The sequence below is a fragment of the Armigeres subalbatus genome, chromosome 1 (assembly GCF_024139115.2).
Source record: "Armigeres subalbatus isolate Guangzhou_Male chromosome 1, GZ_Asu_2, whole genome shotgun sequence".
NCBI lineage: Eukaryota > Metazoa > Arthropoda > Insecta > Diptera > Culicidae > Armigeres > Armigeres subalbatus.
Genome location: NC_085139.1, coordinates 63,351,243 through 63,374,870, shown reverse-complemented (window position 1 = coordinate 63,374,870; position 23,628 = coordinate 63,351,243). Strand labels below are relative to the sequence as shown.

Here is a 23,628-nt window from a genome sequence, read left to right as displayed (position 1 = left end):
ATATTCTTGAATAGCTAGCTTTTCTAATATGCGATCATGTTGTTCTTTATTCTCGCTGTGGATTAGAAAATCATCCAAGAAATTTTCCACACCTTCGAGCCCAGCAATCATCTTGCTCATCAGCTGCTGAAAGGCTCCGGGTGCCGATTTGACCCCTGGAGGCAGGCGGTTGAACTGATAAAACCCCCGATGAGTGTTAATCAGTCGTCCACCTCGACCTGAAGGTAGGCGTCCGATAAATCGATTATGCTGAATACTTTGCTACCAGATAGCTTGGAAAATATGTCCTCCGCTGTAGGAAGTGGAAAGTGGTGGGGTAATCGGCGCAGACTCGAACTTTTCCTTCTGGTTTCTGGACCGAGACAATTGGGTCCTAAAGCCCTACCTCGTTTATGGTTGCAAACGATAGTGCATCGGTCAAGAATACTTGAACCGTTGTTATAAAAATTCTAGTAAAATTCTAAATCAGTAAAAATAATATTTTTGTGTTTAAGACATTTTAAGGCAAATTTTGGGCTGTGCAACATTTCAGAACGAATGAACCATCAGCCCAAAACGTCAGCCCCATATATTAACTGTCAAAGGTTGAGTCAAGTGCCCTGCGGTGTTTTGCTAGTGCGTTTGAATCCGTACGTCAAACAAGACCGAAAATGTCGAGGAAGCATTTTTCATCTATTTTTCAATTTCAAATTAAACAATGTTCTTTTCGATTTTTGAGTCGAAAGAAAAACTGACATGTTCAGGATGATTACCTTCATCGTTCCCTGAAAGAAAATCGAATATCGATTCTTCATTTTAGGACCCAATTGGAGCTGCCCAGTCAGAATAATCCACTGGTTCGATGATGTTTAGTTGTTGCAGTCTGTCCAACTCGTTATTGACTTTACTGCCGTGAATCGCATATCTGTCCCATCTTTGCTGAGTTTCCTATTCATATGGGACAAATATGCGATTCACGGCAGTTTAGGTATAGCGTGGAAAGGCACGGGTCTTTTTGGCTTAAACACCGGTTGTGCATCAGGTTTCAGATACAATTTCACCTTCGTTTTGCGACAATGCACGAGTGAATCACTGAAAACTTCAGGAAATCTGGTAAGGTACCAGTCGTTCGAATCGTAATTATTGGAACAATTTACCTGATTACAAATGGTCGTCAATGGCTTTGTCCAAACGTCAAAAGCGTTCATGAAGTTCAGGCCCAGCAGATTTAACCCTTTTACAGATGTAACGTAGCAAGTTCCGTATTGACGTTGTGCCCCGATCCATGAGATCAGGTGATTCGCATTTCTTCCAGTTCTGCTCTGTGATGATCGTTATATCCGAGCCACAGTCAAGTTGTAGTCACTAAGAGTGAAATCAGTAGTGATTCAAATCGTTCGGGGCTGTCAGTTTGAATCAGGGGAGTAAGCCTGTCATCCACGAACAAATCAAGCCTACCTAAGATGTATTATACTAAAGACACACTGGTGGTACAAGTACCACGGTTATATACCCTAGTACATATTGTACCATGGTTTTCCACGTTGTACCAGCATGGTACAAGGTGACACACTAGTGGTACAACTTGTACCATGGTACGAATACCACCAGTGTGTCATTAGTGTTATCCGGGCCTCGCCGCTTGGGAAAGGCGGGCCACCCTGGGCCACCCCGCTTGGCAAGTGTAACATTTTTCGAACTGGAATCTTGTAGGATATTGGTTAACCTACACTACTGCTGACTAACGAAAAAATTGTGGGATTGTTTATTTACATTTGCTTCATACTATATGCAGAGGAGGCGCGATGCACCGTATATTACCCCCCTGGTTTGAATATGAATCTGAAACATTGAATTTCCCAGCAGCTGTTCTAGATTCAGTTTTTATACCAGTCAACTGTCAAAAAAATAAAACTGGTATAACGCTCCGTTCTATTTTCTGCAGATTTGAACCACGATTGAATCACGAGATTCAAATATTTTTCAATTGTTTTGGTGTATGGAGTTGCAAAGTGGATTGAAGAAAGGCGCCGGAATTGCAAAGTGGATTGATCCGTAGATAAAATGACGCCTACGGATCAATCCACTTTGCAATTCCGGCGCCTTTCTTGGCAGTAACATAATGATTTCAATTAATTGAAAATTTGAAAAACATGAATGGAACACTGCTGGGGAGACCAGCGAGTTTGTTCTATTTTGCTCCAGATTCAAACTAGAATAGTGGTCGAAAATTTAGAATCAAACTGAATCACTCCTGATTTCACCCTAACAGTAGCGCGACTGACAGGTCATTTTGGCTAAGCAATTTTCGAATTGGAAATTGTCTCGATTTACCTGGGCATAAAAGTATCATGATATACGAATGCAAAAATGGTAACCTGGCTTAGAAATCTCGCAGTTAATAACTTTGGAAGTGCCAGTGTGGGGATGTAATGTCAATAAGAAGAAGAATGGATGATTCCTTCTTTCAAAATACGCATTTGCTCGGAAAAGGCAAATGAGTGTTTTTTTCCCCGAGCCATTCTTTCATTCCGGTTTTTTAGTTGCCACCTGTTAGAAAATCTTTTTTTTCATTGCAGGAGTCTTTTAAAGGTATGAAAAAAATTCTGGGATATGGTGCATTCTGGGGAATGGTTTTCGGGGGAATGTTTCATTCTGGGAAATGGTTTTCTGGGGAATGGTGCATTCTGGGAAGTGGTTTTCTGGGGAACGGTTTTCTGGGGAATGGTTTTCTGGGGAATGTTGTAGAATCTATAACATCATGGGTCCCCGAGACTTCTATAAAAATTTCGATTTTGGAGTCAAATGATAGCCTTTCGGTACAACTTTGTTGTACGAGAAAGGCAAAAAAATAAGTCTCAAACAAATTCGGTCTCAAAAATCACCACAAGCCGACAAGTGACACCATGTGCAATATAACGTTATTTTTTTAACTTTATTTATGTGTTTCCGTAAAGCGTAAACACGCTTAAACACGTTGGACCAACATTGACTCCGACCCCACGAAAATACTTCGGTTGTTGCTTTGTTTGACAGTGGGTGAAGTTGTTAGTTGGCTGCTCGGTTGGATATTGTCGTGCGTGATATTGTTGGTCGAATAAATTGAGTGTTCGTGCCGCTGCTGGTGGAGCATGCAAACTGCTTGACCATGTGTATTATGCATTCCGCACAAATCCGAAAAACCAGCGCTGTAAAACTAGCAGCACTTCTTTCTTCCGTCAACTGTCATTGTTTTCTGGCAACCGTTCTGCATGGTTCTAGCATAATGTTGGGAACCACTGAACCACCAACAACACTACCATCACCAACACTGCTTGCTCACTGGTAGCAGCTCGTCTGCTACCCGTTGATGCGCGATAGCAAGAACAACAACAATACTCTGCCATTATGTTTTGTTATGTATTCAGTCCGCACGCTTCTTGCGAATGTTTGTTTATGTTTTAGTTCGTCTTCTAATAAAGTTTTTAATATGTTTATTTTGTATGTGCGCGTTTAACTTATGTGCAACGATGCACTCGAACACCCCGTCGGCGCGTACATAACAGTGGCGACGAGAAAAAGTTGGAAAAAGTTGGCGACGAGAAAAAGTTGACTTGGTTGACATGATGTGTACAAAAATACATTTGAGAGAGTTAGTTCTGAAAATGTATTGCGAGAGATCGGCTGGTACCTGGTGCTGGGAATTTGGTTTCATCAGTACCCGCTAAGCTGCGGTGGACGACGGACGTCCTTTGTAGCTTAGTAGGGAAAGCACCTGTCATGCGAACTGGGGTCGTGGGATCAAACCCCACCGAAGGGGCGGTTACCCTCCAATACCTTTTCCGAACTAAATCTATCAAATGTTGTACATATGCATAATCAAGTTTCAGACATAGTAATGAGAAAAAGTTGATATTGAGAACATTTCCGCGCGAGTGCAGTGAAAGTGTTTCCATCACGGAAGAGGCGGAAAATTTCAGAAGCCGGCATGTTTTCGCCTCCCGGTGATAACCCGTCGGGATCAGTGCCGCCGGTAAATGGACTGCAGCAGACACAGCAGAGTCAATTTCAGCAGCCGGGAGTGCCAATGCAGAATCAGCAGCCGCCGCCGAATCCAATCATTCGACCAGGATTATTCCAACCCAGTGTTTCCCAAGCCAGTACACACGTACCACTGGGTCAACAGCAGCAAGTGCAATCAAATGTTTCGTCGATTGATCCGATGATGCTGCACTTCTTCCAGCAGATGCAGCAGCAGTTCAACCTACAATTTCAGCAGCAGCAGGCGTTTTTGAAGCAGCAGGAGGAAATGTTCCGGACGGCCTTGTCGGCGATCAGTGTTCATGTACCGCCAAATCCGGAGCAAATTCTCGATTCGCTAGCGAGTAACATCCGCGAATTCCGGTATGAGCCGGATCAAAACGTAACCTTTGCTGGATGGTACGTGCGGTACGAAGATCTTTTCGCTAAAGACGCCGTTCGACTCGACGATGAAGCCAAGGTGAGACTGCTGCTACGGAAGCTGGGCCCATCGGAGCACGAGAGGTACACCAGTTACATCCTACCGAAAAGCCCTAACGAAATCCGATTTGACGACACAGTGAATAAACTGAAAAGTTTGTTCGGCATGCCAGAGTCCGTGATCAGCAGGCGATATCGGTGCTTGCAAGTCACAAAGCAAGCCGCCGAGGACTACAAAACGTTCGCCTGCCGGGTGAACAAACTCTGTGTCGAGTTCGAGTTGGGGAAGCTATCGGAGGATCAATTCAAGTGCCTCGTGTTTGTTTGTGGGTTGAAGGCGGAAAGTGATGCGGAAATCAGGACGAGGTTGCTCAGCCGCATTGAAGAGCGGAACGATATAACCCTGGAGCACATTTCGGACGAATGTCAGCGGCTTCTGAACATCAAACACGACACGGCGATGATAGAGACAGCGTCTTCGTCGGCAGGAGTGCAGCAAGTAAAGAAGCAGTATAACAGGAGTTTTCGTTCCGGAAGAGCTTCGCCGGAGTCAAGATCCGGCAGAAACCAGAAGAGTACCGGTCCAGCAACACCTTGCTGGAGCTGCGGTGCTATGCACTACTCCAAGGACTGTCCGTTCCAGAAACATCGGTGCAATGACTGTGGGCAACATGGTCACAAAGACGGATACTGTTCCAGTGCGAAGAAGCTCAAGTCTCCAAATAAGCGGTTCTTGTCCAAGAAAGCGGCAACACGAAGCGTACAGGTGAAGAACGTCCGGAAGCGAAGAAGATTCGTGAAAGCGGAGGTGAACGGCAGGCAGGTCAGCCTGCAACTCGATACTGCGTCGGATATCAGCATCATTTCCAAGCAGACATGGCAAAGAATCGGGAAACCTGCGGGAAGTCCGGCTATATTGCAAGCCGCCACAGCGTCCGGCAAGCCATTGAAGCTGGAGTTCCAGTGTAGCTGCAAAGTGGTCATCAATGGGAAGAAGCGCATCGGTCGATTTGTCATCGTAAAGCAGAAGCTTAACTTGCTCGGGCTCGATCTCATCGATGCTTTCGATCTCGGGTCGGTGCCTGTGGACCAATTTTGCAGTCAGGTCCGCGGCCATTCTAAGACCGTCAACTCTTTCAAAGCAGCCTTCCCGGAAGTCTTCAGCGATGCACCAGGGATGTGTACGAAGGCGAAAGTAAAGTTTACGCTGAAGGAAGGCAGATCACCAGTGTTCCGACCGAAAAGACCCGTGGCTTACGCCATGTACAGCACCGTCGACGCCGAGCTGGATCGGCTAGAAAGTTCCAACATCATCACACCGGTCGACTTTTCAGAGTGGGCCGCTCCCATTGTCGTTGTGCGGAAAGCAAGTGGCGCAATCCGCATATGTGGTGACTACTCCACGGGCCTCAACGACGCTCTTCAGCCGCACCAGTATCCGCTTCCTTTACCGGAGGACATCTTCGCCAAGCTGGCGAATTGCAAGGTCTTCAGCCAAATAGACTTGTCAGACGCCTTCTTGCAAGTAGAAGTGGACGAAAGCTGTCGGGAGATGCTCACCATCAACACTCATCGAGGACTCTACAGGTATAATCGGCTTCCACCAGGAGTCAAAGCAGCACCCGGAGCATTTCAGCAGCTCGTAGACACGATGCTTGCTGGTCTCGAACGCACTTCGGGGTACCTCGATGACGTTTTGGTCGGCGGAGTCGACGAAGAAGACCACAAACGCAACCTTCAAGCAGTTCTTCATCGCATTCAGGATTTCGGATTCACCATCAAAGCCGAAAAGTGCTCGTTCGGCCAGCGACGGATAAAATACGTTGGACACCTCATCGATGAGCATGGTTTACGTCCGGATCCAGCCAAAGTCGAAGCCATCTGCAATATGCCAGTGCCGAAAAACGTTTCGGAAGTTCGCTCGTTCTTGGGGCGATCAATTATTACGGGAAATTCGTCCCTGAGTATGCGCAAGCTTCGATATCCGCTCGATGAGCTGCTCAAAGCCGACAATAAGTTCGCCTGGACGGCGGAGTGTGAAAAATCTTTCACTACCTTCAAGCAGATTCTCCAGTCCGACTTGTTGCTGACACACTACAATCCACAGCTCCCCATAGTAGTAGCCGCGGATGCATCGTCAGTGGGCATTGGTGCGACCATCAGCCACAAATTTCCAGATGGGTCGCTGAAAGTAGTCCAGCATGCATCCAGAGCGCTGACACCTGCAGAGCAAGGCTATAGCCAACCGGATCGAGAGGGACTCGCGATCATCTTCGCTGCGACCAAGTTCCATAAAATGCTGTTCGGTCGCCATTTTACTCTGCAGACCGATCACGCTCCACTGCTTCGAATCTTCGGTTCAAAGAAAGGCATTCCAGTTTACACGGCGAATCGATTGCAGCGGTGGGCACTGCAACTTCTCCTCTACGACTTCGAGATCGTCTACATCAGTACCGATAAGTTCGGGAACGCCGACATCCTGTCGCGGCTGATTAACCAGCACGTCAAGCCGGAGGAAGACTTCGTCGTAGCAAGCGTCATCACGGAGAATGATGTAAGATCCATCGTTTTAGATGCAGTTGAAGCACTTCCTCTCCATTTCAGGGCAATTCAGCAAGCCACCCGTTCCGACCCAGTACTTAACAAGGTCTACCGCTTCATTCAGCATGGCTGGCCGCAATCAAAGAAAGCCATCACAGATCAAAAGGTTCAGCGGTTCTTCGACCTTTGCGACTCATTATCAACGGTTCAAGGGTGCATCATGTTTGCTGAACGCCTTGTCATTCCAGCGAAATTCCGGATGCGTTGCCTCCACCATCTTCATCGTGGCCATCCGGGGATCCAGCGCATGAAGGCGATTGCGCGAAGCTATGTTTACTGGCCGTCGATTGATGCGGACATCGCTGCGCACGTCAAAGCATGCAACAGTTGCGCAGCTGCAGCCAAAAGTCCGCCCAAATCAGCGCCGCTGTCGTGGCCCAAATCAACGCACCCATGGCAGCGTGTTCACATCGACTACGCTGGCCCGATCGAGGGCGATTACTTCTTGCTGGGCATCGACTCGCATTCCAAGTGGGTGGAAATCGTCCGAACCAAATCGATCACTACCTCAGCTACCATCTGTATCCTGCGGAGTCTCTTCGCTCGCCTTGGCATGCCCGAGACGCTAGTCAGTGATAACGGTACGCAATTTACCAGTGCCGAGTTCGCTCAGTTTTGTTTGGAGAACGGTGTCAATCACGTGACCACAGCGCCGTTTCATCCGCAATCCAACGGGCAGGCAGAACGCTTTGTGGACACCTTCAAGCGAGCAATTAAAAAAATCCGTGAGGGGAAAGGAGCCATCCAAGAGGCACTGGACACTTTCTTGATGACCTACCGTTCCACACCCAATCCTTCAGCTCCACAAGGTAAATCTCCGTCCGAAGTTATATTTGGGCGCAGAATACGGACCAGCCTGGACCTACTTCGTCCGCCAACCGTTCCGGAAGTGAACGACCACTCAGGATCAAGGTCATTTAAAAAAGGTGATCCAGTCTACGCCAAGGTGCACACCAACAATTCCTGGAGATGGGCAGCTGCGGTAGTCTTGGAGCGAATTGGAAACGTAATGTTTAACGTGTGGGTGGAAGACAGGCGTATGCTTCGGTCGCACATTAACCAGTTACGTAACCGAACCAGCGCCGGCAGAGTGGCAACATCCGGGACGACCCCGTCCAGGACAAGCAATCAACAATTGCCGCTGGACATCCTTTTGCAAGCCTGGAATCTGCACCAACCAAGTCAGCCTCAACCATCATGTCCTTCTGCACTTCCAACACCATCTGCACCAGTGGCACAGATGCCATCATCGCTTGCTGCACCTTTCGATCAATCGACACCATTGCAAGCCACGTCAGTTCAACCGAGCGAAGTCACCAGAGGTTGCTCAGTCGCATTGAAGAGCGGAACGATATAACCCTGGAGCACATTTCGGACGAATGTCAGCGGCTTCTGAACATCAAACACGACACGGCGATGATAGAGACAGTGTCTTCGTCTGCAGGAGTGCAGCAAGTAAAGAAGCAGTACAACAGGAGTTTTCGTTTCGGAAGAGCTTCGCCGGAGTCGAGATCCGGCAGAAACCAGAAGAGCACCGGTCCAGCAACGCCTTGCTGGAGCTGCGGTGCTATGCATTACTCCAAGGACTATCCGTTCCAGAAACATCGGTGCAATGACTGTGGGCAACATGGTCACAAAGACGGATACTGTTCCAGTGCGAAGAAGCTCAAGTCTCCAAATAAGCGGTTCTTGTCCAAGAAAGCGGCAACACGAAGCGTACAGGTGAAGAACGTCCGGAAGCGAAGAAGATTCGTGAAAGCGGAGGTGAACGGCAGGCAGGTCAGCCTGCAACTCGATACTGCGTCGGATATCAGCATCATTTCCAAGCAGACATGGCAGAGAATCGGGAAACCTGCGGGAAGTCCGGCTATATTGCAAGCCGCCACAGCGTCCGGCAAGCCCTTGAAGCTGGAGTTCCAGTGTAGCTGCGAAGTGGTCATCAAGGGGAGGAAGCACATCGGTCGATTTTTCATCGTAAAGCAGGAGCTTAACCTGCTCGGGCTCGATCTCATCGACGCTTTCGATCTCGGGTCGGTGCCTATGGACCAATTTTGCAATCAGGTCCGCAGTCATTCAACGACCGTCAACTCTTTCAAAGCAGCCTTCCCGAAAGTCTTCAGCGATGCACCAGGGATGTGTACGAAGGCGAAATTAAAGTTTACGCTGAAGGAAGGCAGATCACCAGTGTTCCGACCGAAAAGACCCGTGGCTTACGCCATGTACAGCACCGTCGACGCCGAGCTGGATCGGCTAGAAAGTTCCAACATCATCACACCGGTCGACTTTTCAGAGTGGGCCGCTCCCATTGTCGTTGTGCGGAAAGCAAGTGGCGCAATCCGCATATGTGGTGACTACTCCACGGGCCTCAACGACGCTCTTCAGCCGCACCAGTATCCGCTTCCTTTACCGGAGGACATCTTCGCCAAGCTGGCGAATTGCAAGGTCTTCAGCCAAATAGACTTGTCAGACGCCTTCTTGCAAGTAGAAGTGGACGAAAGCTGAATCAACACTCATCGAGGACTCTACAGGTATAATCGACTTCCATCAGGAGTCAAAGCAGCACCCGGAGCATTTCAGCAACTCGTAGACACGATGCTTGCTGGTCTCGAACGCACTTCGGGGTACCTCGATGACGTTTTGGTCGGCGGAGTCGACGAAGAAGACCACAAACGCAACCTTCAAGCAGTTCTTCATCGCATTCAGGATTTCGGATTCACCATCAAAGCCGAAAAGTGCTCGTTCGGCCAGCGACGGATAAAATACGTTGGACACCTCATCGATGAGCATGGTTTACGTCCGGATCCAGCCAAAGTCGAAGCCATCTGCAATATGCCAGTGCCGAAAAACGTTTCGGAAGTTCGCTCGTTCTTGGGGGCGATCAATTATTACGGGAAATTCGTCCCGAGTATGCGCAAGCTTCGATATCCGCTCGATGAGCTGCTCAAAGCCGACAATAAGTTCGCCTGGACGGCGGAGTGTGAAAAATCTTTCACTACCTTCAAGCAGATTCTCCAGTCCGACTTGTTGCTGACACACTACAATCCACAGCTCCCCATAGTAGTAGCCGCAGATGCATCGTCAGTGGGCATTGGTGCGACCATCAGCCACAAATTTCCAGATGGGTCGCTGAAAGTAGTCCAGCATGCATCCAGAGCGCTGACACCTGCAGAGCAAGGCTATAGCCAACCGGATCGAGAGGGACTCGCGATCATCTTCGCTGCGACCAAGTTCCATAAAATGCTGTTCGGTCGCCATTTTACTCTGCAGACCGATCACGCTCCACTGCTTCGAATCTTCGGTTCAAAGAAAGGCATTCCAGTTTACACGGCGAATCGATTGCAGCGGTGGGCACTGCAACTTCTCCTCTACGACTTCGAGATCGTCTACATCAGTACCGATAAGTTCGGGAACGCCGACATCCTGTCGCGGCTGATTAACCAGCACGTCAAGCCGGAGGAAGACTTCGTCGTAGCAAGCGTCATCACGGAGAATGATGTAAGATCCATCGTTTTAGATGCAGTTGAAGCACTTCCTCTCCATTTCAGGGCAATTCAGCAAGCCACCCGTTCCGACCCAGTACTTAACAAGGTCTACCGCTTCATTCAGCATGGCTGGCCGCAATCAAATAAATCCATAACAGACCAAAAGGTTCAGCGGTTCTTCGACCTTTGCGACTCGTAATCAACGGTTCAAGGGTGCATCATGTTTGCTGAACGCCTTGTGATTCCAGCGGAATTCCGGATGCGTTGCCTCCACCATCTTCATCGTGACCATCCGGGGATCCAGCGCATGAAGGCGATTGCGCGAAGCTATGTGTGCTGGCCGTCGATTGACGCAGACATCACTGCGCATGTCAAAGCATGCAGCAGTTGCGCAGCTGCAGCCAAGAGTCCGCCCAAATCAGCGCCGCTGTCGTGGCCCAAATCAACGCACACATGGCAGCGTGTTCACATCGACTACGCTGGCCCGATCGAGGGCGATTACTTCTTGCTGGGCATCGACTCGCATTCCAAGTGGGTGGAAATCGTCCGAACCAAATCGATCACTACCTCAGCTACCATCTGTATCCTGCGGAGTCTCTTCGCTCGCCTTGGCATGCCCGAGACGCTAGTCAGTGATAACGGTACGCAATTTACCAGTGCCGAGTTCGCTCAGTTTTGTTTGGAGAACGGTGTCAATCACGTGACCACAGCGCCGTTTCATCCGCAATCCAACGGGCAGGCAGAACGCTTCGTGGACACCTTCAAGCGAGCAATTAAAAAAATCCGTGAGGGGAAAGGAGCCATCCAAGAGGCACTGGACACTTTCTTGATGACCTACCGTTCCACACCCAATCCTTCAGCTCCACAAGGTAAATCTCCGTCCGAAGTTATATTTGGGCGCAGAATACGGACCAGCCTGGACCTACTTCGTCCGCCAACCGTTCCGGAAGTGAACGACCACTCAGGATCAAGGTCATTTAAAAAAGGTGATCCAGTCTACGCCAAGGTGCACACCAACAATTCCTGGAGATGGGCAGCTGCGGTAGTCTTGGAGCGAATTGGAAACGTAATGTTTAACGTGTGGGTGGAAGACAGGCGTATGCTTCGGTCGCACATTAACCAGTTACGTAACCGAACCAGCGCCGGCAGAGTGGCAACATCCGGGACGACCCCGTCCAGGACAAGCAATCAACAATTGCCGCTGGACATCCTTTTGCAAGCCTGGAATCTGCACCAACCAAGTCAGCCTCAACCATCATGTCCTTCTGCACTTCCAACACCATCTGCACCAGTGGCACAGATGCCATCATCGCTTGCTGCACCTTTCGATCAATCGACACCATTGCAAGCCACGTCAGTTCAACCGAGCGAAGTCACCGGATTTCGTGAACCGTCGACGTCAACGTCCAGATTCACATCGCCCTTCGAATCAAGTTCTGTACCGTCAAGTACAACCGAAACAGCTGTCCAGGTACCTCGCCGCTCTTTGCGCAATCGAAGACCGCCGATAAGGTTTGACCCGTTCCAGCTGTATTAGAAGGGGAGATGTTGGGAACCACTGAACCACCAACAACACTACCATCACCAACACTGCTTGCTCACTGGTAGCAGCTCGTCTGCTACCCGTTGATGCGCGATAGCAAGAACAACAACAATACTCTGCCATTATGTTTTGTTATGTATTCAGTCCGCACGCTTCTTGCGAATGTTTGTTTATGTTTTAGTTCGTCTTCTAATAAAGTTTTTAATATGTTTATTTTGTATGTGCGCGTTTAACTTATGTGCAACGATGCACTCGAACACCCCGTCGGCGCGTACATAACACATAACATCAAAAAAGATCTTCTCATCGAAACGGAAATTAAATTGATTTCTATTCACACATAGGAAGTTCTTTGCATATAGGAAGGGAAGGATTATTAGTCCAACTCTTGTTGCTACTAGAAACCGAGTATACCTCTGCATCTCCACGTTTGTCTTGGATAGGATATTGTTACAAAGGATAATTTATCTGGATTAACTTTGGTAAGCGATGCGATCTATGGGATGGTAATAGTTATGCGCGTTTAAAATATTCTACTCACTTTTCTTCCTATCCAACCGACTGAAATACGACCGAACGCGCACAACTTAACCGGCCGCATAAAGCAGAACACATTATTTCGGATGATCGCGCGATCGTTCTGCGTACTTATCTAAAACACTCACAAACATGTACTCTTTATTCACTGACCGCGCAAAGCAGAACCACAAACTCGCGAATGTTCTGCTTCCCAAAACAAATTGTTCGTTCTACAAAACATTTTGTGTTATATGTTCCAACAAAATCGCGATACCTCACAATCTGTAAAAATAACAATGTTAATTTGCCTCAGACTTTAACAGTTTTCAATGCTCGATTGGCTCAATATGGCCGCTTTCGCATATCTCTGAATATAGGATCCCTTCCCTAGTTTGACCTAACAACGCAACTAATGCAAAAAAGAAATTTCGGCATGAGAAAATATTCTGCATATCATGCATCGCTACAGACCGTATTCATCTTACATTAATTTGTATTTGTATAAAAATTTTACTTACCACCATTAAGCAATAATTAACTACGTCCACAAACATACATCGCCGGATTGAATGACAATTTGTAACAAAATGCTACTCTAATCCAACGTAACAATCGGTATTGCCATAGCGGTCGCTCCATTTCCGTTGGCAGTCAATGGTACCGCCACTGCCGGTAGCATTCCGTTTCCGTTGGTTGCATTTCCTACGGCGGCAACATTCGGTCCGAGTTGCGCAGGGCCACCACCCAATCCGTTCACTAAAGTCACGTTCGTCACCGTGGGATTCCGCAGCTCCGGGCCCACAAACATCTGGTGATAGAGGTGACCGATCTTGGGTAACTTTTTCTGCATCGTATTTCTCAGCGGGTTTGTGTACTGCAGTGGGGGCCGCGATGTTTGCGGATCCCGCCAGTGGAAACTGGTGGGATCGCACACGAACAGCACCGGCGAAGGAACGTAATCTTTCATGTAGTTCCAGACGCACTCTTTCAGGACGTAGATAATCTGGTAGATGAAAGAGAAAGCAATTAAACACTTGATAGACATTACTATCATCCTGTTCATATGTAGTTATGAATTCTGTGTCACTTACCTCATTGGCGTCCAGGTACGGTAGGACGATGTGTAGATAACTAAGCGGAGGAGGGAGCAGCTGTCCAATCGCTAAGAGCTCCAGCAATTTTGTTGTGACGAACATCAGTTCCGTTTTGTGACCGTTCATCGTTTCGGCAGATTTGGAACGCCACTGGTGCAGAACCGAGGCGCACAGCGCTCTCAGCAGAACCGAACTGTAACAGAGAGCTGGCCTATAGCCAGCAATTAATGACAGAATCGACCACAAGATGGGACTGTTACGAAACATTCTTCTGATCTGGAGATCCCGTTCCATGGTCACCTTGGTGAACTCTTCCTCAGGCCAGGGCAGTCCATTGTACATCACATCGGGGGACACAAGTTCTACCAGCAGTAGAGAAACGTAGCTAAAACCATCGATTGTACTCTGGTGCTCAGAATCCTGACAGCACGCCACAATAGCGTTGATCAACCTGTTCTGCATATGGGTCTGTGGTCCCTCCGCCTTTTTGATGGGTTGTTTCGGACCCTGACCGATAACGCCTGCATGAAGTACCATTGCTCGGGACGCGTTTATTGCTACACCTTGCTTCTGATTCAACTTGATCAGTAACTCATCGGGTTTTCCGTATTCGACGGTGTCCTGCTCTGTTTGTGAGCCAAATAAGTGTCCATGCAGGTATAAAGCACCCTCGAGTATGTCTCTCAATACCGCAGTTCGGGCAGCTTTTCTTGTGGCACAGTGCCTGGACAGCAGTTGATAGCATCGGTGTAGGTTGGTTTCGTCGTCGGAGCTAAGATTCTCCCGGTTGGGACTCTGCTCCAAGCAGAAAAAGAAATACCGCACGGTAAGCTGCGATAGCTTGAATGTATCCGACATGTTCAAAACGCATGCTTTGGAATTCAGTTCCATGCAGTCGATTAGCTTAGCCAGCATATGTATTTGTTCGCGAGGGCAGTACTCAGTGCTCCGTACTTCATCGGTATCCATTGGTTCCGTTGCTCCTTCTTCATGCTTGATTTTTTTGGATTGAGTCTGTGAAAAAGGAGATTTTTAAGTATTAATCTTTTGCATTTAACAACTCCAGTTCAAACTCTTCTCAATTATGACTGTCTAATATCTGGTAGGAATGCTAACAAGAGTCATAAGTGAAAAGCAGGTCATACCTATTTCAATAGAAGCAAAAATCATGAAAGAAAATGGTTCTGTCGAGTTACTTCAAGCTACTTCTAGTTCAGGTTCTGTAACCAATGAACGCCAATGTTTTTATTTTTTCCTTCCGAACTAAGAGCCTTTTCAAATTCCAATCAATTTTCAGACTCAGAGTAGGTTGAATGAACAGTCACAAATAGACTCAAAGTAGGTTGTATTGTTTGAAAGAACGACAAAAAAGCGATGCAATTTGCTTCTAGCTCTCATGTGGAAAAGACTATCTTTAATTAGCGTTCGAATGTGTGACGGACGGAAATGGATGTGGAAGGGAGGGAATACTAAAATGTGGAAAATGTATATATTACCTTAATACACACAGCAGGCATCAAATTTGTTGTCTGCTGCGGAAGAGGAAGTTTTTCCTGGTCCATCAGCATTTCCCAGATGACCATTAGTTTGCCGAGCAGCTCCTGCAGTATCTGTACACAGTTTGTCTTTTTCAGGTGCACATTGAAAGAGTCTCGTTCCAGCTTAACGATTTCCACCAAATTTCTCAGAATATTAGAATTCTCCCGACTGCGACTCGGCGTCAGTAACATTTTTTCCAGAGCGATCTCAAAGCCAGGTTTGATGCGTGGTAATTCCGATGAACCATGTGGACCCCCGAGTAGTCGTACCAATGCGTTTAGATGCGGTTTACTAGCGCCCGTAGCTGTACCCGATGAAGCAGCTAGCATGTGGGCGATCGATTGATGCAAAAAATAGGATGATTTCAGACTGGACAACAATATCAAGCGAACAGCATTCTGCTGCAAGAGAGGGCAATCGCTAAGGCACGAGCGCCACAGCAGCTCTTTAGAGCTGTCTTTCACTGCGTCTTCCAAGAGGGGGCAGGTTCGCTTCTCCAGCACTATAGCTTCCAACTCAACGAAAAGCATCTCTTGCAGTTCCTGGCACCAGGGAAACTTTTCAGAAATTCGTGGTAGCGTCAACAGTACTTCAATGGAAGATTTTTTTATTTTCAGTAGTAATCCGGTGACAATGTGAATCAAGTTGATTGCGTTGTAATTATTCGGCCAGAACTTGCTCTGTGTCTTGACCAAATGGAGATGACTGTCGGTGTCTATAATAGGAGAGAATTGCACATTTATTTCAGCTACATTAAAATAGAAAGCACCATTCAAACACTCACAATTTTCTAAAAACATCGTAGCCAACGCCTGGGCCAACACGTCCGAGTGCTTCGAAAGATGCAACAAATACGGCACCACCAATTTGTTCATCGTTTCTTTCTCACAAATTTCTTTCAGGGATTGCCGCAAGTCTTTCTCGTTCGCGGCTGCCAGATAGCTCAAAACTTCCACTTCGGAGTCCACCTGGTCGTACTCACCGGTAAACCGTTTCAATCCACAGTAAAGTATCTTCGAAATCACCTTCGAAGGGAAGCATCCTCCTAGCCGTGCCACCACCCAATCAAAGTGCGGTGAATATTGTGCAAAAGTGTTCAACAATCCGGCGATGCAGGCGTCAACCTCTTTCTCGTCGAGTTTGCTGAAACAGAGCGCAGTCAGCCCCACCAGGCAGCGAATAGCATTGCAACCGAGCCAGAGATTGCAAGACGTCCTTATATCCAGCTGGCGCCTTCGGCTATTCTTGTCGCAAATTTCACCAAGTAAACGCAAACACCACGACGATATGAGCGGCGACCAAGCCGCCGGTCCGTTTGTGACCAACCTTTCCAACGTCTCATGGATCTCCTGAATTGCGTCGTCCTCCCGCGAGGCATCCAAGTTGTTTTTCTACAATTAGGCATACGTCGAATTAGACTCTACTCATTACCCAACTTGAATGCAAAATTTACCTCCACATTAACCAGATACAATTTTACGGCTCCGTTGAACACCAGCGAGAAGTACTCGAAAACGGCATCCCGCGTCGAAGGCAAATCCTCGAGCAGGTGCAAGCTGCACTTGACCAGCGCACTCGAATCCTTCAGTGGAATGCCCTTGTACAAATGCGAAACACTGTTTACGAAGTACTGCAATTCCGCAAGGACCGGTTGTTTGATCATTTTAACCTGCGTTTGCGGAACCGGCGGTTACTAATTTTTACGTTCCCAAATTGTCCAAAAAGGAGGAAAAACTTATAGGATATTCCCGATATTCGAAAAATCCCCACCGTGTTGATAACATGAAGCGGAGTTTTTTTTTTGTTTACGCTGGGAGGAACTGTCACGCAGGGTCGAATCACATCGCTTAGTGTCTGAAAAACATCGCAGGATCAAAAAGGGCGAATACCGCAATAGACGAATCCAAGTAAAAATAAGAAAGGCACACGACCTCGTGCCAAACTAGCCGTCTAGTGACGAACTTCTCCCTGCGAAAAAATGACTCCTATGAAGGATAAAAAACTAATAATATAGATTGACAAAGTCAACGTTAAAGCGTCCCTTGTACCAGTTACAATTTTCTGTGTAAATTTCAAAGAATACTCAACAGAAACTCAAAAAGAACTTTCCGTGGATATTCCGAATATTTTCCTGTAGGAGTTTTGAACAACTTCCCGTGAAAACTCTGAAGAGAGTCTCACGTAAATTCCAAACAATTTTCCTTGATAGATCCTAAGAACTACTCTTGGTAATTCCAAAGAGTTCTCGAAACTTGAAAGTAGAAAAAAATTCCAAATGAATATTCTGGAAAAACTTTTCTAAAAAAGTTCATTAATTTTTTGAGGCGAAGAACAAAAGATTCTCCCGTTACTGTTTTGAAAATATTCAAAATGACCAATTCAGCCGAACGACACTTTCGACCGAATGTCCATTTCGGCCAAAGAGCATATTCGGCTATTAACCCTTTTGTTACCGACAGGGTACCCGGGTACCTTTTTCGTTTTCAAGTGAAATTTTTTTAGGGTTCTAAACATCGCAGGAAATTGAAACTCCGTGACATCTTCAAACTCGGCAAAATTAAGGTTTGGGTGGTATGAAAATGAAAATCCAGTAAGGGGGGGCTTGGGGAGGGGCTTCTGAATATTTTTACCCCGTAACGTACCGACAGGGTACCCGGGTACCCACGTTTTGGTATGACCATAACTTCGTCAGTTTTCAACCGATTTGGACGATTCCGTTTGCTATGGATTAAGAAATTCATCCTCTATCCGATCCATGTCACATAGGACCGATCCGGATTACCTAGTTACCGGAGTTCCGGATTTGCTAGACCATGTCTCAAAAATAGAGAAGTTGATCTTATAGAATCCAAATGATGATTTCTTGTATCCTGAGTTACCAGTTTCTGCAGAAAATTCGAGGATTATGACTTCAACGTATTAGGACCACGTAATCATATGGACTCGGAACGGACATCCTGAATAGGTTCCCGTGGGCCCTATAGTGGCCTGCAAATTCATTCCTGGCAATATGGGTATCAAAATTCTTGAAATTGTTTCGGGAACATGATACTCATATAGTTGAAACCATAAGATGAATATGAACCGGAACGGTCATTCTGGAACAGGTTCCCGGAGGGCCCGAAGGGCCCGTAGTGGCCAAAAACTCATTTAGAATAAACCCTAGCAATATGGGTATCAAAATTCTTGGAACTGTCCCGGAAACTTAATTTCCATGCAATTGAGACCATAGGATGGATATGAACCGGAACGGTCATTCTGGAACAGGTTCCCGGAGGGTCGATAGGGGCCAAAAATTCATTTAGAATAAACCCTAGCAATATGGGTATCAACATTCTTGGAATTGTTCCGGAAACATGTTTTCCATGTAGTTGAGACCATAGGATGGATATGAACCGGAACGGTCATTCTGGAACAGGTTCCCGGAGGACCTAAAGTGACCATTAATTCATTTGGTAGAAACCCTGGCAATATGGGTATCAATATTCTTGGAATTGTTCCGGAAACATGTTTTCCATGTAGTTGAGACCATAGGATGGATATAAACCGGAACGGTCATTCTGGAACAGGTTCCCGGAGGGCCCGTAGTGGCCAAAAACTCATTTAGAATAAACCCTAGCAATATGGGTATCAAAATTCTTGGAACTGTCCCGGAAACTTAATTTCCATGCAGTTGAGACCATAGGATGGATATGAACTGAACGGTCATTCTGGAACAGGTTCCCGGAGGGTCCGTAGGGGCCAAAATTCATTTAGAATAAACCCCAGCAATATGGGTATCAACATTCTTGGAATTGTTCCGAAAACATGTTTTCCATGTAGTTGAAACCATAGGATGGATATGAACCGGAACGGTCATTCTGGAACAGGTTCCCGGAGGACCTAAAGTGACCATTAATTCATTTGGTAGAAACCCTGGCAATATGGGTGTCAATATTCTTGGAATTGTTCCTGAAACATGTTTTCCATGTAGTTGAGACCATAGGATGGATATAAACCGGAACGGTCATTCTGGAACAGGTTCCCGGAGGGCCCGTAGTGGCCAAAAACTCATTTAGAATAAACCCTAGCAATATGGGTATCAAAATTCTTGGAATTGTTCCGGAAACATGTTTTCCATGTAGTTGAGACCATAGGATGGATATCAACCGGAACGGTCATTCTGGAACAAGTTCCCGGAAGGCAAGTAGGGGCCAAAAACTCATTTAGAATAAACCCTGGCAAAATGGGTATCAAAATTCTTGGAATTTTTCCGGAAACATGTTATTCATGTAGTTGAGACCATAGGATGGATATGAACCGGAACGGTCATTCTGGAACCGGTTCCTGGAGGGCTCGTAGGGGCCAAAAACTCATTTAAAATAAACCCTGGCAATATGGGTATCAAAACTCTTGGAATTGTTTCGGAAATATGTTATCCATAAAGTTGAAACCATAGGATGGATATCTACCAGAACAGTCATCCTAGAACAAGTTCCCGAAAGGCCTTTAGTGGCCACAAACTCATTGAAAAGACACCCTGGCACAAAATTTTTGGAATATTTTCGGAAACATGTTTTTCCAAGAAGATGGGACTGATGTTGGCTGAATGGCTGTTAGGCCGAATGGTTATTGGGTCGAATGAGAAGTGAGCAGTGAGAAGTGGAAAGTAAAAAGTGAAAAGTGGAATGAGAAAAGTTACACAGTGTTGACCCGATTTTGTCACTCCCCGATTTTATCTACCTCCGGCTTTGTCACATTTTCGACCCGACTTTATCACGTCCCGCTTTTGTCACGTTTTTGACCCATATTGCCACCACAAAACATTTTGAAAATTTTAGTCGTTTTTTTATTTTTGTAAATTATTCAGCAAACACCAATGATACTTACAGCGCCTGTGGTTCATTATAAATCATTTCTGAGTACCTGTCAAGAATTTTTAAGTCTTTTTGACAAGAAATAACGTAAAAAGAAGATAGCAAGTGTTTCTTCTAAATGAGGGTCCCCTCGGAAACCTGTTTGAGAATGACCGGTCCATTGTCAAACCATCTTATGGCCTAATAACCCAAAAGATCATGCTTCCTGAGACAATTTCATGAATTTTGATACCCATCCTTTTGTCCAACCATCCAATGGTCCAATTACTTATCGGATCATGCTTCCGAAACAATTTCATGAATTTTGATACCCACATTGCCAGATTTTTTTCAAAATGAGTTTGTGGCCACTTTAGGCCCCACGGGAACCTGTTCCAGGATGACCGGTCCGTTGTCAAACCATCCTATGGTCCAATTACTTATCGAATCATGCTTCCGATACAATTTCATGAATTTTGATACCCACATTGCCAGGGTTTCTTCATAATGAGTTTGTGGCCACTTTGAGCCCCACGGGAACCTGTTCCAGGATGACGAGTCCGTTGTCAAATCATCCTATGGTCCAATAACTTATCAGATCATGCTTCCGAAACGATTGAATGAATTTTGATACCCATATTGCCAGGGTTCCTTCAAAATGAGTTTGTGGCCACTTTTGGCCCCACGGGAACCTGTTCCAGGATGACTGGTCCATTGTCAAACCATCCAATGGTCCAATTACTTATCAGATCATGCTTCCGAAACAAATTCATGAATTTTGATACCCATATTGCCAGGGTTGCTTCAAAATGAGTTTGTGGCCACTTTAGGCCCCACGGGAACCTGTTCCAGGATGACCAGTCCGTTGTTAAACCATCCTATGGTCCAATTACTTATCGGATCATGCTTCCGATACAATTTCATGAATTTTGATACCCACATTGCCAGGGTTCCTTCAAAACGAGTTTGTGGCCACTTTTGGCCCCACGGGAACCTATTCCAGGATGACCGGTCCGTTGTCAAACCATCCAATGGTCCAATTACTTATCAGATCATGCTTCCGAAACAATTTCATGAATTTTGATACCCATATTGCCAGGGTTCCTTCAAAATGAGTTTGTGGCCACTTTTGGCCCCACGGGAACCTGTTCCAGGATGACTGGTCCATTGTCAAACCATCCAATGGTCCAATTACTTATCAGATCATGCTTCCGAAACAAATTCATGAATTTGGATACCCATATTGCCAGGGTTGCTTCAAAATGAGTTTGTGGCCACTTTAGGCCCCACGGGAACCTGTTCCAGGATGACCGGTCCGTTGTTAAACCATCCTATGGTCCAATTACTTATCGGATCATGCTTCCGATACAATTTCATGAATTTGGATACCCATATTGCCAGGGTTCCTTCAAAATGAGTTTGTGGCCACTTTTGGCCCCACGGGAACCTGTTCTAGGGTGACTGGTCCATTGTCAAACCATCCAATGGTCCAATTACTTATCAGATCATGCTTCCGAAACAAATTCATGAATTTTGATACCCATATTGCCAGGGTTGCTTCAAAATGAGTTTGTGGCCACTTTAGGCCCCACGGGAACCTGTTCCAGGATGACCGGTCCGTTGTCAAACTATCCTATGGTCCAATTACTTATCGGATCATGCTTCCGATACAATTTCATGAATTTTGATACCCATATTGCCAGGGTTTCTTCAGAATAAGTTTGTAGCCACTTTATTCCCCACGGGAACCTATTCCAGGATGACCAGTCCGTTGTCAAACCATCCAATGGTCCAATTACTTATCAGATCATGCTTCCGAAACAATTTCATGAATTTTGATACCCATATTGCCAGGGTTCCTTCAAAATGAGTTTGTGGCCACTTTGGCCCCACGGGAACCTGTTCTAGGGTGACTGGTCCATTGTCAAACCATCCAATGGTCCAATTACTTATCAGATCATGCTTCCGAAACAAATTCATGAATTTGGATACCCATATTGCCAGGGTTGCTTCAAAAATGAGTTTGTGGCCACTTTAGGCCCCACGGGAACCTGTTCCAGGATGACCGGTCCGTTGTTAAACCATCCTATGGTCCAATTACTTATCGGATCATGCTTCCGATACAATTTCATGAATTTGGATACCCATATTGCCAGGGTTCCTTCAAAATGAGTTTGTGGCCACTTTTGGCCCCACGGGAACCTGTTCTAGGGTGACTGGTCCATTGTCAAACCATCCACTGGGCCAATTACTTATCAGATCATGCTTCCGGAACAATTTCATGAATTTTGATACCCATATTGCCAGGGTTGCTTCAAAATGAGTTTGTGGCCACTTTAGGCCCCACGGGAACCTGTTCCAGGATGACCGGTCCGTTGTCAAACCATCCTATGGTCCAATTACTTATCGGATCATGCTTCCGATACAATTTCATGAATTTTGATACCCATATTGCCAGGGTTTCTTCAGAATAAGTTTGTGGCCACTTTAGGCCCCACGGGAACCTATTCCAGGATGACCGGTCCGTTGTCAATTCATCCAATGGTCCAATTACTTATCAGATCATGCTTCCGAAACAAATTCATGAATTTTGATACCCATATTGCCAGGGTTCCTTCAAAATGAGTTTGTGGCCACTTTTGGCCCCACGGGAACCTGTTCTAGGGTGACTGGTCCATTGTCAAACCATCCAATGGTCCAATTACTTATCAGATCATGCTTCCGGAAACAAATTCATGAATTTGGATACCCATATTGCCAGGGTTGCTTCAAAATGAGTTTGTGGCCACTTTAGGCCCCACGGGAACCTGTTCCAGGATGACCGGTCCGTTGTTAAACCATCCTATGGTCCAATTACTTATCGGATCATGCTTCCGATACTATTTCATGAATTTGGATACCCATATTGCCAGGGTTCCTTCAAAATGAGTTTGTGGCCACTTTTGGCCCCACGGGAACCTGTTCTAGGGTGACTGGTCCATTGTCAAACCATCCAATGGTCCAATTACTTATCAGATCATGCTTCCGAAACAAATTCATGAATTTTGATACCCATATTGCCAGGGTTGCTTCAAAATGAGTTTGTGGCCACTTTAGGCCCCACGGGAACCTGTTCCAGGATGACCGGTCCGTTGTCAAACCATCCTATGGTCCAATTACTTATCGGATCATGCTTCCGATACAATTTCATGAATTTTGATACCCATATTGCCAGGGTTTCTTCAGAATAAGTTTGTAGCCACTTTAGGCCCGACGGGAACCTGTTTCCGGAACAATCGTTCCGGGATTAATTCATAAGATGGTCCTGTAACGTAGTTAAGTCATATTCTTTAAATTTCCAACGAAGTTTATTAGTCATGACGCAAGAAATCTTCATTTGGTTGAATATATATCTTCAATTTACACATACTTTGGGACTTGGCCCAGTTAATCCAGAATTCCGGTTACCAGGTTATCCGAATCGGTACTATTAACATGTATCGAATGGCGGGTAAGTTCCTGAATCCGTAGCAACAAAAATCGTTAAAATCGGTAAAAAAAACTGACAATGTCATGATCATTTTAAATCCGCGGGTACCCGGGTCGGTAATGTAAGG

At 46.2% G+C, this 23,628-nt stretch overlaps 3 protein-coding genes across 3 annotated transcripts; 2 read left to right on the top strand and 1 right to left on the bottom strand.

The window, feature by feature from the left end:
* The first annotated feature begins 3,864 nt into the window (after nucleotides 1-3,864).
* On the top strand, nucleotides 3,865-8,377 carry LOC134206208 (uncharacterized protein K02A2.6-like). Its single transcript, XM_062681897.1, has one exon. It carries the CDS (start codon nucleotides 3,947-3,949, stop codon nucleotides 8,375-8,377), a length of 4,431 nt encoding a protein of 1,476 aa, XP_062537881.1. The 5' UTR covers nucleotides 3,865-3,946.
* Nucleotides 8,378-10,722: 2,345 nt separating this feature from the next.
* Nucleotides 10,723-12,321, top strand: LOC134206207 (uncharacterized protein K02A2.6-like). The gene has a single exon (XM_062681896.1). It carries the CDS (start codon nucleotides 10,723-10,725, stop codon nucleotides 12,037-12,039), a length of 1,317 nt encoding a protein of 438 aa, XP_062537880.1. The 3' UTR covers nucleotides 12,040-12,321.
* Nucleotides 12,322-13,039: 718 nt separating this feature from the next.
* On the bottom strand, nucleotides 13,040-17,016 carry LOC134226292 (integrator complex subunit 5). The gene is made up of 5 exons (XM_062706969.1): nucleotides 16,651-17,016; nucleotides 15,982-16,588; nucleotides 15,155-15,912; nucleotides 13,656-14,672; nucleotides 13,040-13,567 (listed from the first exon to the last, which is right to left on the bottom strand). Exons 1-5 carry the CDS (start codon nucleotides 16,858-16,860, stop codon nucleotides 13,160-13,162), a joined length of 3,000 nt encoding a protein of 999 aa, XP_062562953.1. The 5' UTR covers nucleotides 16,861-17,016; the 3' UTR covers nucleotides 13,040-13,159.
* Nucleotides 17,017-23,628: the final 6,612 nt, after the last annotated feature.